The 23,592-nt window shown below is 39.1% G+C and overlaps 1 protein-coding gene across 1 annotated transcript in view; it reads left to right on the plus strand.

The window, feature by feature from the left end:
* Nucleotides 1-23,592, plus strand: part of BTRC (beta-transducin repeat containing E3 ubiquitin protein ligase) — a 185,620-nt gene that overhangs the window by 145,306 nt on the left and 16,722 nt on the right. Inside the window, exons 4-6 of the mRNA XM_007470457.1 lie at nucleotides 3,060-3,169; nucleotides 17,910-18,031; nucleotides 21,329-21,515. Coding sequence (XP_007470519.1) covers nucleotides 3,060-3,169; nucleotides 17,910-18,031; nucleotides 21,329-21,515 — 419 coding nt within the window. The remainder of the gene's footprint in view (nucleotides 1-3,059; nucleotides 3,170-17,909; nucleotides 18,032-21,328; nucleotides 21,516-23,592) is intronic.

Below are 23,592 nucleotides of genomic sequence, written 5' to 3' on the forward strand. Positions count from 1 at the left end.
TGCGTTTACCAGCCTTGGAGGTGTGCGTGGTTAGTAGCTATCATAATGCAGCAGTAAATTAAACTGCTGTGAGCTTCTTGGTTGAGAACAAAAGAACCTATCACCCTGGAAGCTATGAAATTGCATGAGGGAACCCACTACAGAAACAAGAGCCTCAATTTGAAACCTAAATATGTTAAGTGACTATCCTATCCCTCAAAAATCCGGAAGTAATAAAAATGGCTTTGTTGTGATTTTGGTGAATTTTTTTATATGGCTTTTCCTATAATTAGTAAATAGAAAAAAAAGATTGCCAAGTGTCCAGTCTTTAAATAATCATTTATACCTGGGCATTTGTGAGTTCATTTCCTGGTAAGTTTTATTTAAAAGAATTGGAGTGATTGCAAGCTTTTTCTTGTTGGGTATTAGAAACCAGTCAAATTCATGTGAACTTTCCTTCTGCTGACAAGTCTGCCCCTTCCTGTCTTCCACGTTCACTAATCAGATCTGACATATTTATGAGTTCACCTAATATATAATCATATTTAGTAGAAGCTGTTAAAATATTAATACAATAATCCCACTGAGAAATGTGATGCTTACTCCTGTTGAAATGTTTGTCCTGTTCTATACATGCAGCCACCATTTTCTTTTCACTTGCCCTCTTACCTGAGGCGCTCCCCCAAAGATAAGGGACTACTTCTTTGGTCACTGAAAGTTATAGAGATTTTTTAAAAACAGAAAACTGGAAAATGTTAAAAGTTATGGTTCCACTTTTGAGCATTCATTACCTTTTACTCTGCATGTTCAATTTATGGCCAAATTCTTTCACTTTCTCTTGAAACTCACTTGTTAAAAGATGCTTAAGTGCCAGTGGACTCTATTGAACCTTCTGGGTCCCTTTTTCTTTTCTACCCTAGCTCTTTGTAAGTTCTAGAGCTGTTCTGGATCTCCCTGCTATCACCATCTCCATCCTTAGGTGTGCTTACTTATTTCTTTCAGTCCTAATCAAAATGTAGACAATATCATTTCCTCTTAATTTAACAAAGACAATGTTGACTTTTTTTTTTTTTTTTTTTTTTTTTTTGCGGTATACAGGCCTCTCACTGTTGTGGCGTCTCCCGTTGCGGAGCACAGGCTCCAGACGCGCAGGCTCAGCGGCCATGGCTCACGGGCCCACCCGCTCCGCAGCATGTGGGATCTTCCCGGACCGGGGCACGAACCCTTGTCCCCTGCATCGGCAGGCGGACTCTCAACCACTGCGCCACCAGGGAAGCCTGACTTTTTTTTTAAGAGATATTTTTACAAAGAAATCAAGAGAAAGCAGTAGGAAAACACTTTGAAATCAAAGTTTTTGTATTCTTATTTAGCTGAAGCCTGGCAATAACCAACAGAGAATAGTATAGACCTAAAAACTCCTCCTCTTTCCCATGCAAAAATCTTGAATGTTTTACCTTGTTTCTCCTGGCCACAAGGAGCAAGAACCCTGGTTTTATCCCTATCCAGGTTAATGTACCAGATTAAATATTTGAAAGATCAGTCCTACTGAAGAAGTAAATCACTATACTGAAATAAATGTGTATTATAACCTAGATTTATAATTCTCAACAGGGCTTTTCTCCTCCTTCCTCTCTTGTGAGGGTAAAATACCTTTCTTCTAAGCACTTCCTAATCTACCTCTTCTAACCTTAGCCATGATCACTTCTTGCCTGGATTATTTTATCAGCTCTAATTGGCCTTCCTTCCTCTGCTCTTTCAACTTGCCCTTGTTATCCCCTCCCCACTGCCCCAGATGCCCCCCACTCCCTTTTCTCTGTGTGGTACCTAGTATAAGTATTTCTAAAGCATAAATTAGATGATGCCATATTTAACTATCTCTAAACCTCCAGGGACTCTCCTTTACACTTAACAAGAAATCCAGACTTCTTACTGTGACCCAGAAGGCCTTACATGATCTGACCCTGCATCACCTTACTAACCTTGTTTCTCACCACTTTCCCCCTCATTCAGTTTGCCCCACCCATACCAGTCACCTTTCTTTCTTTCACTTGAACATACCTTTGACTTGTTCTTCCTTCTGTCTGGGAGGCTTTTCCCCCAGATCTTCACAAGGCTTGACTCTCATCTTTCAGATCTCAGCTCAAATGTTACCTGCTTCAGCGTCATTTCATAACCACCTCAGTTAGAGTAGGTTGTACTATTCACTTCCTGCTTTTTGTTACCTTATTTTGTTTTCTTCACAATACTTACTGGTTTCTGAAATTAAAATATTTATTACATATTCTCCCTCTACTCCTCACCAGAGAAAGAAACTTTGTCTACCTGTTCACCAGTTTCCCTAGCACCTAGAAGAATGCCTAGCACACACTAGTCACTCAATAAATGGTTGTTAAAATTATGGTTACCACGGGTAAGGGGGGAGGGATAAATTGGAAGATTGGGATTGACACATACATACTACTATATATAAAATAGACAACTAATAAGGACCTACTATATAGCACAGGGAACTCTACTCAATACTCTGTAATGGCCTATATGGGGAAAGAATCTAAAAAAGAGTGGATATATGTATAACAGATTCACTTTGCTGTACACCTGAAACTAACACAGCATTGTAAATCAACTATAACCCAATAAAATTTTTTTTTAAAAAATGTAACACAGGGAGGCCCAGGGCAGGCCAGCTCAGGCCAAGACATCACTCTGATCCCACCCTGGTAGCCCTGTGTCCCCTCCCTGTGTGTGTGAAGGTGGGGGTTTATGTGGGATCGGTCTCCCTCAAGCAAGAGCAGGCTGATGAGGGGTTAGAAGTCTGATGGGCCAATTATGTCCACACCCCAGGTCAAAGCTGGCTGGGCTGGATGTAGAGAGCCCAGGCAGTGCCCTTCTACCTGAGGTTTATCACAAGCCCTCTAGATGTATATCCTTTCTCCTTAGTGCATATCGTAGCAGACACAGGTCTGTGCCTGATCTGGGAGCAGAAGGTCAAATGGGCAGAAGAAGCAGTGATAAGATACTGGCCAGTCAGGGCTCTGATACCTCCGGGCCAGGCCAGCTGCTGGTCACTGTCATTGCAGAGCCCCACCCCAGAGACTGGCGAGGAGCTGCTTGATGGGGACATCCAATTCATCTGCCCAAGTGAGGGGCCGGTGCACCACACTGCCAGGGAGGGCCAGTGCAGGCTCCCGTTGGCCACTGAGGGTTCATCAGAACCAGGGCCCAGAGGTGAACAGGAAAGGCCTTGGCCCCGAACACCACCCAGGCTACTCCCCAGGATCCTGTCCTGGGCTCACAGGGAGCTTATTAGCACATCCGGCTCCAACATGGAGCACCGTGTCAACCTTCCCTTGAGTCAGCTGTAGGACCTGGAGTCCACCGAGGCAGAGTCTGAAGCTCCAGCAGGAGACCCAGCCCCAGATGATGATTCACCCCCTGGGCAGGGAGAACCCGCTACTGCTCCTGCAGGAGACCCAGAGCCAGGTCAAAATTCACCACCCCTCCAGGGAGAACCTGCACTAGCTCCTGCAGGAAATCCCCACCCCGCCACGGGCAAATCAGGCTCTTCAACCACCACCATTGTCAGCTCCTGATCTACACCATCAACCTGCTACCCCAACCCGAAATTTATCTTTCCTCAGTCTTTGTGTTTGAGTGATTTGTAATTTTATCTTTTTCTTCCCTGTTATTTATGGCATTCTGTACTTTATGTTTTAAGTGTAAAGTAATAAAATTTAAACTTTTTTTTAAAAAAATGGTTGTTGGTTGATTGATAACACTGAAGTTCCAGCCTTAGTCAGAATTCTTGTCCTATCCCTCTTAGGCTGCAGCCTTATCCCGAGCACAACTTTTACCCATTTTATTCTTACATTCATTCATCATCGTAATCATTATATCCCTTTCCCCCTGCCCCCCATGGGTTTCAATGCCAGAGTCTTTCCTCAGAGTCCTTCTTAAGGCCAAACAGAATTCTTAAATATCATTTGCATCTCTCTAGTCATCAATATTATGCTCTGTATCTAGTCCTTGCACCCCCAATTCCAAATGTTGTCCTATATCTGGAACATTTTCCTTTCTCTACTTAACATACCCTTCCTTGTGATTAACGCAGGGTTTACATGCAAACTAGAAACGTCTGTCATCTTACCATCAAGTTCAGCCAGTCCATGCTGTATCTCCAGCCTACACACAGTATGTACGGTTAGCAAAGTCAGCACACTTAACGTTTCCGTGGTGGTGGTTAGGCTAGTTGGTGTCTGCAAGTATATATTTTTCCCTCCTGGCCCAGGCAGCAGCTTCAGAGAAATTCATGGTAATTTTGAAAGTGATGCTTTAATATATTTTCAGGGAAGCAAATGTTAACCCTTGGCCTTTGAGGACTAAGCTGAGGACAGTCATATAAATACTTAAGTCCTTTCATTTTGTGTGTGTGTCACCTGACGGCTTCTTCCTTTCTTTCTTTTGGAGATAACTGTTCATTGTAAACAGAAAAGCAGAACAGGAGATGTGCAGGGGTGGCAGAAAGTTAGTGTTACCATTAAACTGAGTTTGTTTGTCAGCTTTCCTAGACATTTGAACAGTAGTGGTTGAGTCATCAGGCTTTTGCTGGGAAAGCCAGATCAATTCTACTGCCACAAGTAACCATTACCGTCACTTCCATACACTCTAATATACAACCTTTTGATTTTTTAATACTTGAACTTTTTCACTGTACCCCTGTGGATTTTCTGAGATTCCCAAAGTGAAATTTTGCTGCATTTACTTTAGACATTAGTAGAAAATCCGTAAGGGAGAAGGGTAGAGGGAAGAGGCTTGATAACAAAGACCTTTATCTCCAGAGTTCTTTACAAATATAATATCTTAGTTATGAATGAAATTAATATTACAGTGGCATTTATCCTTAGGAATATGCTATCCTTAGAAGTTCTTAAAATCTATTTTATTAAGCTATAATTTACATACAATAAAATACACCCATTTTAAGTATCCAGTTCGATGAATTTTGGCAAATGTATATACCTGTGTAACAGTCAACATATAGAGCATTTTCATTACCCCCAAAACTTCACTGGTGCCCTTACCCAGTCAATCCCATCCCCATATCCAGCCCCAGGCAACCACTGTTCTGTTTTTATCACTATAAATTAGGTTTGTTATTCCTAGAGTTTTATATAAGTAGAATCATAAAGTATATATTCTTTTTGTGCCTGGCTTCTTTCATTCAGCATGTTTTTGAGATTCATCCTTGTCATTTTGTGTATCTGTAGTTTGTTCTTTTATTGCTGAGTACTATTCCTTTGTACAGATATATCACAATTTGTTTATCAGTTAAACTCTTGATGGGCATTAGGATTCTTTCAGTTTGGGACTATTATGAAGCAGCTATGAACATTCATGTACAAGTTTTTGTGTGGAAATTTTTTTTTTCCATTGGGAAGGGGGAAACACCTAGGAGTGAAATTCCTGGGTCATATGGTAAATAGATATATAACTTCATAAGAAACTGTCAGCCTGTTTTGTAAAATGGTTGTGCTATTAAACATTACTGGCAGCAATGTATGGAAGACCCAGTTGCTCATCGTTGTTGCCACTACCTAGTATGGTCAGTCTTTTTAATTTTAGCCATTTTAATAACTGTGTAGTCGTGTCTTGTGATTTTAACTTGCATTTCCCAAGTGACTCATGATATTGAACATCTTTTCATGTGTTTATCGGTCATCCCGTATATGGATCCTTTTTTGTGAAGTGTTTGTTCAGGTCTTTTGCCCTTTCAAAAAACAAAACAAAACAAAATAGCATTACTTGTTTTCTTTTCTTATCGAGTTCTAAGGGTTTTTAAAAAATATATGTTTGTTCTTTCTTGTTCTTTTATGCCTTATCTATGAAATGTTTGCCTATCCCAATAACACCAAGATTTTCTGTTTTCTCCTAGAAGTTTTATTTTCTTCTAGAAGTTCAGCTCCTATGTATAAGTCCAGAATCCACTTATGTTAACTTTTTTTTTTTAGATTTTTAAAACTTATTTATTTATTTATTGGGTGTGTTGGGTCATCGTTGCTGTGCATGGGCTTTCTCTAGTTGCACCGAGTGGGAGCTACTCTTCGTTGCGGTGCGCAGGCTTCTCATTGCGGTGGCTTCTCTTGTTCTGGAGCAGGGCTCTACGTGCACAGGCTCAGTAGTTGTGACTCACAGGCTCCGGATGCGCAGGCTCAGTGGCCATGGCTTACGGGCCCAGCTGCTCCGTGGCATGTGGGATCCTCCCGGACCGGGGCACGAACCCGTGTCCCCTGCATCGGCAGGCGGACTCTCAACCACTGCACCACCAGGGAGGCCCGCCCCTAATTTTTTAATAAGATCTAAACTAGAGAACAAGGTTCATTTTTTCTATATGGATATCCAGTTATTTCAGCATAATTTGTTGAAAAACACTATCCTTTACCTATTTAATTATCTTGGCACCTTTCTCAAAAATCAACTGGCTATATATGTGAAATTGTTTGTGAATTTGCTGTTCTGTTCCACTGATCTACATGTTTGTCCTTACACCAGAGCCATGCTATCTTGATTACTATTACTTTTTTTTTTTTATAAACTATACTACAGAGTTCCATCCATCAAGTTACCACATGCTGTAGTTTAAGGGTGTGATTCTTTTTTTTTTTTTTTAATAAATGTATTTATTTATTTTTAGCTGTGTTGGGTCTTCGTTGCTGTGCACAGGCTTTCTCTAGTTGCGGCGAGCAGGGCCTACTCTTCACTGCAGTGCGCAGGCCTCTCATTGCCATGGCCTCTCTTGCTGTGGAACACAGGCACATGGGCTCAGTCATTATAACTCGCGGGCTGTAGAGCACAGGCTCAGTAGTTGTGGCACACAGGCTTGGTTGCTCTGAGGCACGTGGGAGCTTCCCGGCCCAGGGCTCAAACCCGTGTCCCCTGCATTGGCAGGCAGATTCCTAACCACTGCACCACCAGGGAAGCCCGATTACTATTACTTTATTGTAAGTCTTGAAATTCGTTAGTGTGAGTCCATCTTTGTTTTTATTTTTCAAGATTGTCTCGGCTAAAGTTTAGGTCTTTTGCACTTCTGTCTAAATTTTAGAATCAGCTTGTCAGTTTGCCTGCTAGATTGATTGATATTGCATTGACTTTACAGATCAACTGGAAAGAATGAACATCTTAACAATATTGAGTCTAATTTGTGAACATATATTTCTCCATTTATTTAAGTATTTTAAGTTTTCCCTCAGCAATGTTTTGTAGTTTTCAGGTGTTACACATATGTTGTTAAACTTATTCCTAAGTATTACATTTTTTAATGCTACTGTAAATTGTATAGGCAGTTTTTTTTAAATACGTATTTTAAAAAATGAAATAAAGAGACCTTCAAAATGGCGGAGGAGTAAGACATAGAGATCACCTTCCTCCCCACAAATACATTAGAAATACATCTACATGTGGAACAACTCCTACAGAACACCTACTGAACCCTGGCAGAAGACCTCAGCCTTCCCAAAAGACATATTTTTTCTTCCTTTTTCTCTTTTTGTGAGTGTGTATGTGTATGCTTCTTTGTGTGATTTTGTCTGTATAGCTTTGCTTTTACCATTTGTCCTAGGGTTCTGTCTGTCCATTTTGTTTGTTTGGGTATTTTAGTACAGTTTTTAGTGCTGGTTATCATTGGTGGATTTGTTTTTTGGTTTGGTTGCTCTCTTCTTTCTTTTCTTATTACTTTTTATTTTTAATAATTATTTTTATTTTTTATTTTAATAACTTTATTTTATTTTACTTTATTTTTTTCTTTCTTTCTTTTTTTCTCCCTTTTCTTCTGAGCCATACGGCTGACAGGGTCTTGGTGCTCCAGCCAGGTATCAGGCCTGTGCCTCTGAGTTGGGAGAGCCGAGTTCAGGACATTGGTCCACCAGAGACCTCCCGGCTCCATGTAATATCAAACGGCAAAAGCTCTCCCAGAGAACTCCATCTCAGTGCTAAGACCCAGCTCTGCTCAGTGATCAGCAAGCTACAGTGCTGGACACCCTATGCCAAACAACTAGCAAGACAGGAACACAACCCCACCCATTAGCAGAGAGGCTGCCTAAAATCATAATAAGGTCACAGACACCCCAAAACACACCACCAGAGGCAGTCCTGCCCACCAGAAAGACAAGAGCCAGCCTCATCCACCAGAACAGAGGCACTAGTCCCCTCTACCAGGAAGCCTACACAACCCACTGAACCAACCTTAGCCACTAGGGGCAGGCACCAAAAACAAGGGGAACTACAAACCTGCAGCCAGCGAAAAGGAGACCCCAAACAGTAAGTTAAGCAAAAAGAGAAGACAGAGAAACACACAGCAGATGAAGGAGCAAGGCAAAAACCCACCAGACCAAACAGATGAAGAGGAAATAGGCAGTCTACCTGAAAAAGAATTCAGAGTAATGATAGTAAAGATGATCCAAAATCTTGGAAATAGAATGGAGAAAATACAAGAAACGTTTAACAAGGACCTAGAAGAACTAAAGAGCACACAAACACAGATGAACAACACAATAAATGAAATCAAAAATTCTTTAGAAGGAATCAGTAGCTGAATAACTGAGGCAGAAGAATGGATAAGTGACCTGGAAGATAAAACAGTGGAAATAACTACTGCAGAGCAGAATAAAGAAAAAAGAATGAAAAGAACTGAGGACAGTCTCAGAGACCTCTGGGACTACATTAAATGCACCAACATTCGAATTATAGGGGTCTCAGAAGAAGAGAAAAAGGGAATGAGAAAATATTTGAAGAGATTATAGTTGAAAACTTCCCTAATATGGGAAAGGAAATAGTCAATCAAGTCCAGGAAGCACAGAGAGTCCCATACAGGATAAATCCAAGGAGAAACATGCCAAGACATATATTAATCAAACTATCAAAAATTAAATACAAAGAAAAAATATTAAAAGCAGCAAGGGAAAAACAACAAATAACATACAAGGGAATCCCCATAAGGTTAACAGCTGAATTCTCAGCAGAAACTCTGCAAGCCAGAAGGGAGTGGCAAGACATATTTAAAGTGATGAAAGGGAAAAACCTACAACCAAGATTACTCTACCCAGCAAGGCTCTCATTCAGATTCGACGGAGAAATTAAAACATTTACAGGCAAGCAAAAGCTAAGAGAATTCAGCACCACCAAACCAGCTTTACAACAAATACTAAAGGAACTTCTCTAGGCAGGAAACACAAGAGAAGGAAAAGACCTACAATAACAAACCCAAAACAAGGAAAATGGTAATAGCAACATACATATCAATAACTACCTTAAATGTAAATGGATTAAATGCTCCAACCAGAAGACATAGACTGGCTGAATGGATACAAAAACAAGACCCGTATATATGCTGTCTACAAGACACCCACTTCAGACCTAGGGACACATACAGAGTGAAAGTGAGGGGATGGAAAACGATATTCCATGTAAATGGAAATCAAAAGAAAGATGGAGTAACAATTCTCATATCAGACAAAATAGATTTTAAAATAAAGACTATTACAGGAGACAAAAAAGGACACTACATGATGATCAAGGGATCAATCCAAGAAAAAGATATAACAATTGTAAGTATTTATGCACCCAATATAGGAGCACCTCAATACATAAGGCAGATGCTAACAGCCATAAAAGGGGAAATCGACAGTAACATAGTAGGGGACATTAACACCCCACTTTCACCAATGGACAGATCATCCAAAATGAAAATAAGGAAACACAACCTTTAAATGATACATTAAACAAGATGGGCTTAATTGATATTTATAGGACATTCCATCCAAAAACAACTTTCTTCTCAAGTGCTCATGGAACATTTTCCAGAATAGATCATATCTTGGGTCATAAATCACGCCTTGGTAAATTTAAGAAAATTGAAATCATATCAAGTATCTTTTCTGACCTCAGTGCTATGAGACTAGATATCAATTACAAGAAAAATACCGGTAAAAGATACAAACACATGGAGGCTAAACAATACACTACTAAATAATCAAGAGATCACTGAAGAAATCAAAGAGGAAATCAAAAAATGCCTAGAAACAAATGACAATGAAAACACGACGACCCAAAACCTATGGGTTGCAACAAAAGCAGTTCTAAGGGGGAAGTTTATAGCAATACAATCCTACCTCAAGAAACAAGAAACATCTCAAATAAACAACCTAACCTTACACCTAAAGCAATTGGAGAAAGAAGAACAAAATAAACCCCAAGTTAGCAGAAGGAAAGAAATCATAAAGATCAGATCAGAAATAGATGAAAAAGAAATGAAGGGAACAATAGCAAATATCAATAAAACTAAATGCTGGTTCTTTGAGAAGATAAACAGAATTGATAAGCCATTACCCAGACTCATCAAGAAAAAAAGGGAGAAGACTCAAATCAATAGAATTAGAAATGAAAAAGGAGAAGTAACAACTGACACTGCAGAAATACAGAGTATCATGAGAGATTACTACAAGCAACTATATGCCAATAAAATGGACATCATGGAGGAACTGGACAAATTCTTAGAAAAGCACAACCTTCTGAGACTGAACCAGGAAAAAATAGAAAATATAAACAGGCCAATCACAAGCACTGAAATTGAGACTGTGTTTAAAACTCTTCCAACAAACAAAAGCCCAGGACCAGATGGCTTCACAGGCAAATTCTATCAAACATTTAGAGAAGAGCTAACACCTATCCTTCTCAAACTCTTCCAAAATATAGCAGAGGGAGGAACACTCCCAAACTCATTCTACGAAGCCACCATCACCCTGATACCAAAACCAGACAAGCATGTCACAAAGAAAGAAAACTACAGGCCAATATCACTGACGAACATAGATGCAAAAATCCTCAACAAAATACTAGCAAACAGAATCCAACAGCACATTAAAAGGATCATACACCATGATCAAGTGGGGTTTATCTCAGGAATGCAAGGATTCTTCAATATACACATATCAATCAATGTGATAAACCATATTAACAAATTGAAGGAGAAAAACCATATGATCATCTCAATAGATGGAGGAAAAGCTTTTGACAAAATTCAATACCCATTTATGATAAAAAAAAAACTCTCCAGAAAGTGGGCACAGAGGGAACTTACCTCAACATAATAAAGGCCATGTATGACAAACCCACAGACAACATCATTCTCAATGGTGAAAAACTGAAACCATTTCTGGTAAGATCAGGAAAAAGACAAGGTTGTCCACTCTCACCACTGTTATTCAACGTAGTTTTGGAAGTTTTCGCCACAGCAATCAGAGAAGGAAAAGAAATAAAAGGAATCCAAATCGGAAAAGAAGAAGTAAAGCTGTCCCTGTTTGCAGATGACATGATACTATACATAGAGAATCCTAAAGGTGCTACCAGAAAACTACTAGAGCTAATCAATGAATTTGGTAAAGTAGCAGGATACAAAATTAACGCACAGAAATCTTTTGCATTCCTATACACTAATGATGAAAAATCTGAAAGAGAAATTAAGAAAACAATCCCATTTACCATTGCAACAAAAAGAATAAAATACCTAGGAATAAACCTACCTAAGGAGACAAAAGACCTGCATGCAGAAAGCTATAAGACACTGATGAAAGAAATTAAAGATGATACAAACAGATGGAGAGATATACCATGTTCTTGGATTGGAAGAATTAACATTGTGAAAATGACTGTACTACCCAAAGCAATCTACAGATTCAGTGCAATCCATATCAGACTACCAATGGCATTTTTCACAGAACTAGAACAAAAAAATCTCACAATTTTTATGGAAACACAAAAGACCCCGAATAGCCAAAGCAATCTTGAGAAAGAAAAGCAGACCTGGAGGAATCAGGCTCCCGGACTTCAGACTATACTACAAAGCTATGATAATCAAGACAGTATAGTACTGGCACAAAAACAGAAATATAGATCAATGGAACAGGATAGAAAGCCCAGAGATAAACCTACACACATATGGTCACCTTATTTTTAATAAAGGAGGCAAGAATATACAATGGAGAAAAGACAGCCTCTTCAATAAGTGGTGCTGGGAAAACTGGACAGCTACATGTAAAAGAATGAAATTAGAAAACTTCCTAATACCATACACAAAAATAAACTCAAAATGGATTAAAGACCTAAATGTAAGGCCAGACTCTACAAAACTCTTAGAGGAAAACATAGGCAGAACACTATGGCATAAATCACAGCAAGATCCTTTTTGACCCACCTCCTAGAGAAATGGAAATAGAAACAAAAATAAACAAATGGGACCTAATAAACAATGGGACCTAAAAGCTTTTGCACAGCAAAGGAAACCATAAACAAGACGAAAAGACAACCCTCAGAATGGGAGAAAATATTTGCAAATGAAGCAACTGACAAAGAATTAATCTCCAGAATTTACATGCAGCTCATGCAGCTCAGTATCAAAGAACAAACAACCCAATCCAAAAATGGGCAGAAGACCTAAATAGACATTTCTCCAAAGAAGATATACAGATTGCCAACAAACACATAAAAGAATGCTCAACATCACTAATCATTAGAGTAATGCAAATCAAAACTACAATGAGGTATCACCTTACACCAGTCAGAATGGCCATCATCAAAAAATCTACAAACAATAAATGCTGGAGAGTGTGTGGAGAAAAGGGAACCCTCTTGCACTGCTGGTGGGAATGTAAATTGATACAGCCACTATGGAGAACAGTATGGAGGTTCCTTAAAAAAACTAAAAATAGAACTGCCATATGACCCAGCAATCCCAGTACTGGGCATATACCCTGAGAAAACCGTAATTCAGAGTCATGTTCCACAATGTTCATTGCAGCTCTATTTACAGTAGCCAGGACATGGAAGCAACATAAGTGTCCTTCAACAGATGAATGGATAAAGAAGATGTGGCACATATATACAATGGTCTATTACTCAGCCATAAAAAGAAACGAAATTGAGTTATTTGTAGTGAGGTGGATGGACCTAGAGTCTGCCATACAGAGTGAAATAAGTCAGAAAGAGAAAAATACCATATGCTAACACATGTATATGGAATCTAAAAAAAAAAAAAAAGGGTTCTGAAGAACCTGGGGGCAGGACAGGAATAAAGACGCAGAAGCAGAGAATGGGCTTGGGGACCCGGCAAGGGGGAAGGGTAAGCTGGGACGAAGTGAGAGAGTGGCATGGACTTACATATACTACCAAATGTAAAATAGATAGCTAGTGGGAAGCAGCCGCATAGCACAGGGAGATCCGCTCAGTTCTTTGTGACCACCTAGAGGGGTGGGATAGGGAGAGTGGGAGGGAGTCGCAAGAGGGAGGAGATATAGGGATATATGTATATGTATAGCTGATTCACTTTGTTATAAAGCAGAAACTAACACACCACTCACTGTAAAGTAATGATACCCCAATAAAGATGTTAAAAAAAAAAGTGAAATGAGTGTAGTGGTTACCGTTAGGGGTGCTAGTGACTTGAAAAAGGGAGCACAAGGCAGGGCTTGTGAGGCTTGTGATAATCTGTTTCTTCACCTGGATGCTAGTTACATAGTATGTTTACCTTGTGGAAATTCATCAAGCTGTACACTTAAGATTATGTACTTTTGGGCTTCCCTGGTGGCGCAGTGGTTGAGAGTCCGCCTGCCGATGCAGGGGACACGGGTTCGTGCCCCGGTCCGGGAAGATCCCACATGCCGCGGAGTGGGGGGGCCCGTGAGCCATGGCCGCTGAGCCTGCGCGTCCGGAGAGGCCACAACACTGAGAGGCCTGCGTACCGCAAAAAAAAAAAAAAAAAAAAAAAGATTATGTACTTTTACGTATATACTTCAGTGAAAATTAAAATAGAAAAAATATATTACATAATGAGAACGAAGGATATATTTAAAAAGAGAGAGAAAGCTTAGCTCCAGCAGTGTCATACATTCATTGACTGTTGATTTACTGAGCACTTTACTGTATGCCAGGTGGTGAACCATTAAGCATGGCTTTTCTTAGATTATTTTATTTGATCTTCACAAAAACCCAATGTAATAGATTCTATAATTAGCCCCATTTTACAGACAGGGGGAACAGAGACTCAAAAAAAAAATCAAGTTATTTATTCCATGTCACACAGCTGCTAAATTGAGAAGTTAAAATTTAAAACCAGGTCTTTCTACTGTAGGGCCAACACTCTTAAAACAATGCGGTATGGTGTAGTGATTAAGAGTACTCATGTAAAGTGATGATGGATCTGAGGTGTATGTCTTTCTACCTACAAGGAAATACTCTGTTTTGAGGGGTGGTGACTAGAATGTAGTACCAGCAGGCAGACAGTTGGCAAACACATGAACTCTCAGGTTATACTTCATTTCTAACAGCCAGTGTTTTAGGTCCCATTTATGACTGGATCATTGAAAGTATGACAAAGTCTTGACTGAACTTTAGCTCCTGCGGCGGGACAATCAATATGTGAAATCCTTAGGCATTTTTATCTGTTAATGGTCTGATAGCCGCTGATCCCATTTTTATAGAAACATCTGGTTCATTTAAAGTATAAACAGAATAATTTCATTACTTTGCTGATTATTGTTTTCTGTTACTGGCATTTCTGGTCTTTAGCCAGAATACAGTACTCCGGTGGCATCCAACTCCAGTCCGTTTCCGCCTTTTAAAAGATAAAAGACAAATATATAAGAGATGATGGAGTGAGAGGTTTTGGATGTTGGGATCAGAAGTGGCGTTTGGTCAAGCTTGTAAACCCACCTATTTATTAGCTCTCAAAATCTTACTCCATATTTCACAAGTTTTCATTTTCTGAGATACAAACAAATAACCTACATAAAACAGCCCGGAAGTCCCCCAAGGCCCGTGTCCAACAAGGTTCTTATTAATCATTTTTGGTCTTATAGATAACCATGGCATTTATGCTAAAAAACATCCAACTCTGTGTACACCAATGTTTGCTGTTTATGGTGTCCACTCCTTCTATGTAAATAGAATGGCTTGGGGTTTCCCTGGTGGTGCAGTGGTTAAGAATCTGCCTGCCAGTGCGCCAATGCAGGGGACAATGGTTCAATCCCTGGTCCGGGAAGATCCCACATGCCGTGGAGCAACTAAGCCCATGCACCGCAACTACTGAGCCTGCACTCTAGAGCCGGCAAGCCACAGCTACTGAGCCCGCATGCCACAACTACTGAAGCCCTTGCACCTAGAGCCTGTGTTCCGCAACAAGAGAAGCCACCACAATGAGAAGCCAGTGCACCACAGCAAAGAATAGCCCCCGCTCGCCGCAACTAGAGAAAAGCCCGTGTGCAACAGTGAAGACCCAACACAGCCAAAAATAAATAAAATTTTTTTTAAAAAAATTTAAAAATATAAAGGAGAATGGCTAATGCCATTCTTGGAAATATACTTTCAGCTGTGTATCTGGAATCATTTGTAAAGAGGCCTACAGGTAGGAGTTAGCCTTTAGAAATTAAGGCAAGTCTGTGCCTTTAATAGCAGAAGTTGATTATCCAAATTTGATACAGTTTTATGGCACATTCAATATGTCTAGGCAGGTATGAACTCCACAGTAGCATGGGTCTCCTTGCCACACTGGGTTTGCCTCAGTCAAAAATGCTAAAGATCCATCAAGTTACTTTGAAAAGTACAATGCAGGGGACGCGGGTTCAATGCCTGGTTGGGGAACTAAGATCCCACATGCCACTGAGCAACTAAGCTCACACGCTGCAACTACTGATCCTGTGTGCCACAACTAGAGAGAAACCCACGCGCCACAACTAGAGAGAAACCTGCATGCCGCAACGAAAGATCCCGTGTGCCGCAACTAAGACCTGATGCAGCCAAAAAAAAAAAAAAGTACAAGTACCTAGTTGTACCTACCACGTTGTGGTTATCCTCTAAAGAAAATCAACTTTTAGAGTAGCAAAAATTTCAGTTAATTTCTGAATCTTACCCTGGTGTTCCCCAGCTTCAGACTTGAGTATGGTCCTTGTCTCCTTTTTCCCCCTCATACCCCATATTCAGCCTATCAGCTAATTCAGTTGGCTCTGCCTTCAAAGCGTATGTTGAATCCCAATTATTTCTCACCACGTGTGTAGCTACCTTACTAGTCCAAAAGGTTGTTGTCTCTTCCATGGACTACTGTGAAGTAATCTGTTAATTAGTCTCCTAATTTCCATTCGTGTCCCCTGCAGCCTATTCTCCACATAGCAGTGATCCTTTATAAGGTCTCAGATTGTGTCATGCTCAGGCTATGTGCTTCTCCATGTGACCTCTCTCTGCATAGCTTCTCATCCTCCAGACTTCCCTCTCCAGCAGGGTACTCTGAATTTCTTACATGGTGGCTCAAGGTTCTAAGATGGAGTAAGCAGAAGTTGCCTGGACTCAGAAGTCCCAGAATGTCACTTTCTCCATACTCTATTAGTCAAAGGCCAGATGCAAAGGCTAGGACAAACTACTTCTCGATGGGAGGGACAGAATTCATGTTCAGGAAGGGGTGGAATTGTTTGGGGCCATCTTTGGAGATAGCTGCTACCACCCAAATGACCTGGATCATCTGGCTTGGACTACTTCTTCAACTGTTTTTCTTCTTGCTTTGCTCACTTGGTTCTAGCCACCCTGGGCCCTCCTGTTGTTCCTTGAACATGCCATTTAGACTGCCACCCAGGACCTTTGCTCTCAAAATGCCCATTGCCTAGACCATTCTTCCCCCGTGTAACAAAATGTCTAGTTCCCTCATTTCCTTCATGTGTCAGTTCAAATGTCATATCTTTAGGGAAACTATCTCTGACCCCTTAGACTTAAATAATTGTTAGGTTGTTTATTAATTGCTTCATAACAAATTACTACAAACTTAGCAAGTTAAAATAACACCCATTCATTAGCTCACTGATGTCTAGGTCGGAAGTCTGATATAGCATGACTGGGTCCTCTGCTCAGAGTATCACAAGGCTGAAATCAAGATGTCGGCTGGGCTGAGTTCTCATCTGGGGAAAAATCTTCTTCTCAGCTCATTGTTGTTATTGTTGTTGGCAAATTCAGCTCCTTGCCTTTGTGGGATTGAGGTCCCCATTTCCTTACTGGCTGTCTGCTGGGAGCTGCTCTCAGCTCCTAAGGATGACTGAATTCCTAGTCAGGTGATCCCCTTCTCTTTTGCAACCAATTGGAGAAAACTCTGCTTTTAAAGGGCTCATGTCATTAGATCACACCCACTGGAGTAATCTCCCTATTTATGGTCCTGATTTGGGACCTTAATTAAGTCACGGCAGTACCTACATGTTTGTTTGAATAACTGAGAGAGATGCTTGTGCACCAGGGGTCAAGAATTTCTTGGGGGACCATCTTAGATTTTTGCCCGTCACAATAGCATATATGAATTTTTCTATCCCTTTATCCTGCTTTATTTTTCTTCAAAATACTATCTACATTATATTTTCTGTTTGTATGGTAATGTTTTTAGCTTGCTGTACCTACTACAGTGTAAATTACTGATGGTAGAGACTGTATTATTTTTGTTCAATGCTGTATTCCTAGCACCTAGGACAGTGTTTGGCACATTATAGATGCTCAATTAATATTTATTGAATGAATCCATTAATATAGAAGACTTTATGGCATATGATTTTGATGACAGCAGAGATAGGATTTTGGGGTGGTTGGGGGGAGGAAAAGGGTATATTGAGCATTGATGTTATTTAAGCTTTATCTCCAAAGGTACCAGGGTCTCAAATTATTCACTGGCTTTTTTTTGCATGGAGGATTTCTTACTTGACTATTAAAAAATAAGTTGTGGGCTTCCCTGGTGGCGCAGTGGTTGGGAGTCCGCCTGCCAATGCAGGGGACGCGGGTTCGTGCCCCGGTCTGGGAGGATCCCACATGCCGCGGAGTGGCTGGGCCCATGAGCCATGGCTGCTGGGCCTGCGCGTCCGGAGCCTGTGCTCCACAACGGGATTTGTGGAACATCTTATATCCCAAATGTGTCATTACCAACATGGGCACATAAACTCGTATCTTAAACCTATGTTGCAGAGGGATTTCATAACTGCTCTGCCAGGTATGTCTACAGATGTTTGTAAGCCATTAATTTGCCTGGAAGATATGTTACAATGGTAATCATACTAAATCTACAACTCTATTATCTCTCTATTTTAAAAAAAATCTTTGTTGGCTTGATTTTTACAAACTGAGCATTTAAATTGTACCTTCTTGGGATATAAATACAAAAAATCAAACTGTAAATAATAGACTCCTCTTTCCCCCCTCTTCTCCCTGTCTCTCTTCACCCTATTTTTACTCACACGTAGATTTAAATAAAATCTTTTCTGAGGTGTTGTCTGGTTTGAGATGTGTCTTTTATATTGTGTCTTAGTTTTAAGGTATATTAACTAATGCATATGAATTTGGATTTCTATGTGAATTTATCAACCGAATATTTACATTATAGGAATGAATAAGAAACATTTTTAATTGAATATTTTAGAAAGAAGGGTATCTCAGGAGCCTTGTTGTGATATTAAATATGTAAATGCCAGGATTTACAATCTCACTGCTCAGGAACTAAATAGCTATTATAAACTATATATTTTTAAATATATATATATATTTGTACATATACACACAGACACACATATACACACACACACACTTAAAATACTTTGGAGAGTGCTGTGGTTGTTTCACTGAATGCTTGATGGTGATCTAGGATACTGTGTAGGCATCAGTATTTGGGGGAAATGCTGTCTCAGGAAAATACAAGTTTCTCACCTGTGTTAATAGCTTATTTTAAAAGAAAAATATTACAAAAGTGAGTGAATCTCTAAAATAGCTTATCTTGTTTTTATTTTTTTTCAGTTGTTTCCTGATTATAGCACTTATGGGAAATTTAGAAAATTCAAAACAGTTTAAAATATAAAAATAAAATTTACCAGAACCCTACCATTCAGAGAGAACTACTAATATGCTATTAATATTTTTCCTAGGTGTGTATATTTCCCTCATAAGTGTTTGTAACATTTTTTTCTTACTGTATTCTCTTAATGTGTTTTTCTAAGTGTTGGTTCTTTTAAAAATAATTTTTTATAGTATTTGTATTACTTATGGTGATTGAAGCACACATTATTTAAACCCTTTATTGAACATTTAGGTAGTGTAAAATGTTTTTGGCATTATAAACTGTGCTGTGGTGGACATTCTTATTCATCTTTTGGGCATCCTAGGGAAAAAAATACCAGAAGTGGGATTTCTATATTAATGAATTATGAACATATTTTAAGGCTTCTAATATATATGCCAAACTATCCTCTAAGAAAAATATACCAACTTATACCTTCCCCCCAAACTGCATATTACCACTCTGCTTAACCTTTGCCAATTATATCTTTTTAAAAATTTGTTTTTCCAAAATTGGAATTTAAATTGCCCTTTAAAATAAAAGAAATGCCTATTTATATCTTAGAAATAACCATTTTCAAGCTGAATTTGTTCCTATATCTTTTGTTAAGTAGAATAGATTTCTGCCCCTTCTTCACTCATTGGATTTTATTTTAGCCATAGGCAAACAGTTTTCTTTGTGCGAACAATCTGTGTGTACCTCATTACTGTGCTCTTCCCAATCACTGAGACATGTTACAATCTCAAGCATATACCACTAAGAATTGAACAGGAGATGATTAGACTTGTGTATCCTTTGCCTAATACCAATCTCTCATGTATATCTGCTGACCACTTCATAAGACACTAAATCATCAGTCTAATGCTTTATGGCCACTTTAACTTATGAACCTACACCATCTGGCTACATTTAGTAAACGAGACTACTTCAAAAAATGCCTGTAATCCATTAATGTAATGGGTTTGTTTGGAGTGTTAGGTGAAATTACTTCCAAAGACTTATTATAGGGACATAGTGAAAGATCAGGAGCAATTTCATGCCAGCCATTAAAAACAGGAATGCATTTTGGTATCTTCTGATGGTGTAGAAAGTTTCAATATAAAGATGCAGAAATTGTGCCATTACTGTATTTTGTATGATGAACTAATTATTATATCTTTAATTGGCTTATAGTCATGTTTCTTTAATAAGAATTAGGTGATGAATGCATCCATCTGCTTGTGCTTAAATATGAACATGTGATGCCAGCCAAACAAGATCCATTTAATGCTTTCTTTTCCAAATCTGCTGAAAAATGTGACTGATATCCATACAATTTTTATAATTAAAATAATGTTTAAGCACATTTGGATTTTTGCTAATGGCATCCAAATGTGTCTTTGTATGATTCAGGGGAAAGACACAAAATGAAATGTGGTATTCTCTCTCCTGTTTGTTAAGTTTGTGCCTAAGGGAATCAGAGTACGAAGGAATCTTTCTGCACTATTTAAGTCTTTAGCAAACCTCTGATATGTAACCTGTAAAGAGAAATAACTTTGAATGTTTTTGTCTCACTTGTGAGTTAGAACAGCAGCCAAAAGTTAGTGCAAATATCCTATTTTATAGGATTTGTTCCTCTGAGGCTCCAGTACAGATTTGGGTAGTAGAGAATTGTAATTGAGAAGCCCACCCAGTTAACACAGTCCAAGATCTACTTCCACTGTTTTTCTCTGTATATCCTACAAAAATAGTCTCTGAAATTATAAGTTATCTATTGGTCTGGGATTTTTTTTTCCCTTGTTTGGCCAACTGTCATTTAGGCTTTATAGCAGCAACTGTTCTCAAATATATTTTTTAAACATCTAGAATTAAACTCATACTTGAACTTAAACATACTTCTCGGTCATTCCTCTTGGAATGTTTCTATACCGATCTGTATTTCCTTCTTCTCTCCTTTCTGCATGCCCAGAATTCTATAATCCAGAACATTCTGACTTAGTGCCTCTCCCCCAGTACATTTAAAGGATACTTCTTTTACTGAACAGCTTAGGAACTGCAGCAGTAATAGAAACAGAATGAGAGATGGACCTAATATAGAGAATTGGGGTGTGGGGGGTCTGAACCACAGAGTTTGAGATGCCATCCATAGAACATCCCCTAGTGCCGAAATCCATATAGATAGATGTGAATTGTTTCCTGGAATCCTTTTTATTTTTAATGTCTTGGGGGGTTTGCTGGTTGTTAGTTTTCACTTCCTTATCTAAAGGAAGATGGAAAATACTGTTCATTTCTGTAACCTTATAGAAAAATTATTGACACTCATTTTACCCCAGTCTGTTTGAAAAAGAAACTGGACCACACTAGGGACAGTAATGTGCCTTCATAGCAGAATAAATGCTGTTCTGATTTAAAGGACCTTTTGTAAAAAATCATTCACCACTATCTATGTTCTTTTTCTTTGCCTCCTCCCCCCACCAAAAGCTCGGGGTTTAGATCACATCGCTGAGAACATTCTGTCATACCTGGATGCCAAATCACTATGTGCTGCTGAACTTGTGTGCAAGGAATGGTACCGAGTGACATCTGATGGCATGTTATGGAAGAAGCTCATCGAGAGAATGGTCAGGACAGATTCTCTGTGGAGAGGCCTGGCAGAACGAAGAGGGTGGTGAGGCTTTTAACGTTCTTACTGTTACAGAGCTTCAGGACCTGGCCTTTCAGTCTCTGGAATACAGTATTATTGGGAGCCATGAGAACACTTATCTTTTGATACAGTGATTTTGCTGTTTTATAGCAAAAAATGTTAAATAGTGTTCGTGTACTTGACAGTTTTTCTTCTGACCAGTCACTCATAAGTGACACAATAATGTGTTAATACTGCTTTGCAAAAAATCATAAAAAACTGGCCAGCCGTTCTATTTGAAGCATTCTGTTCTCTGGGCAGAGATTGGTATCCTGAAAAAGGGCTGATGGGCAATTTAATAAGGCAAGTAGATGGCTTTGAATCACACAGAAGCCATCAGATCTAGCTTTCCCCTAAAATAATCCAGAACAAATAATTATTTTCTTTTTCAGATTTCTTGCCTTCAGCCCTTGCCTGTGGTGTTTTATCATCTTTGTAATCAAAATTATTTTTATGCCCAACTAGAATAAGAACTCAAGCCATCAGAAAGAGGGAAGATTGGAATTTAGTATAAATCATTGTTTCTTTTTAAGACTCTTATATTTTCTCAAGATTTTACTGCTTAATCCTGAATCCCTTAAGGCATTATATAGTTAGCAGCCCAAGAGATAGTCACCAATTTTGTTGTTCTCTTAATGTAACGGTACCATTTCATTAGAACTTCTGGAAGATGTCTTCTATATATAATTTTCTCTCGGAGGATGTCTCTATAATGTCACTATAAGAAAGTTGGGTGTGAATATTTCATAAATAAAATAAAGGTGACATATTAAATGTTTTAGTTGGGAGATATGCACCAGCAGGCATATGTATGCTCAGTGATATCCTGAGCAATTAATTTTATGAATTGTTTATCGTGGATCATAAAGAGATACAGAACAGTTAAGAATGGAGGATCAGCTTTTCTTAGCAATTTTCATAAAAATATAGTCAGCTCCCTTACTTTTTTTGCATCTTTGAAATTCATTATAGCATAATAAACATAATGACCTCTAAATATTATACCAAGTGCTTCAAGAGATTTCTGTTATTCTGGCTATTAGGAAGACTTTAAAAATTCTCCCAAATTCAATTAAATTAGGAAGCAAATGCCAGGCAGTTTTTGGCTATATAAAAATTGCATGAGTGGGGCTTCCCTGGTGGCGCAGTGGTTGAGAGTCCGCCTGCCGATGCAGGGGACAAAGGTTCGTGCCCCAGTCCGGGAAGATCCCACATGCCGCGGAGCGGCTGGGCCCGTGAGCCTTGGCCGCTGAGCCTGCGCTCTGCAACGGGAGAGGCCACAACAGTGAGAGGCCCGCGTACCGCCAAAAAAAAAAAAAAAAATTGCATGAGTGAAAGTTATTATTTCTCCTTCCCAAATATGTTTTCTTTATTCTCACTTATTTCACTATATAGAAAACTAGAAATCTTACCCTTCATAACTTATTTCATAATTTGGAAATAAACTCTTTATATTGTATAAAAAAGCAAAAAAGTATATAGTTGTATGGCATTCGAAGTCCATCATTTTGCTAAGCATGCCAGGATGAGCCTTAGAAATAGAGGAGGCAGTTGCTTACATGGGAAAATTTTAGGGCAGCTAGGAATATTCCTCCACCCCTCAGGGGAAGGAAAAAAAAAAAAAAGAAACTCCCCTCCAGATAAGTCCTGACCTGAAATTTCAGTTGTAGAGACTTATTTCCATAGCTATAAATGTTTTGTTTCCTGTTAAAATGTACTTTGTTCCCATTTGGACTGTAAATGACAATAAGCCTTTACCACACCTTGAGACTTTACAAAGTCTCTTTTTTTGAAGGCAGGGAGAACAAGAATTAGATGGACAGATCTTGACACATATGTGTGAAAATGCCAAAGATAAATGTAGGCTCCACAGTTTTGCTTAGGGTTGGCCCTAAAGATCTATTATGTTAGTTAACACAGAAGAAAAAAACAAGTAAGATCATTGAACCAGACGGCTTTTTGGCCTTTTAAAAGGGTGTGTGAAGGTATAGCTGAGAAATAATTCAGGATTCAGCACCAGTTATCACTCTTCCCTCTATCTCTTCAACCACAAAAACCCATT

The sequence above is a fragment of the Lipotes vexillifer genome, unplaced genomic scaffold, assembly GCF_000442215.2.
Source record: "Lipotes vexillifer unplaced genomic scaffold, Lipotes_vexillifer_v1.1 scaffold916, whole genome shotgun sequence".
Classification (NCBI taxonomy): Eukaryota; Metazoa; Chordata; class Mammalia; order Artiodactyla; family Lipotidae; genus Lipotes; species Lipotes vexillifer.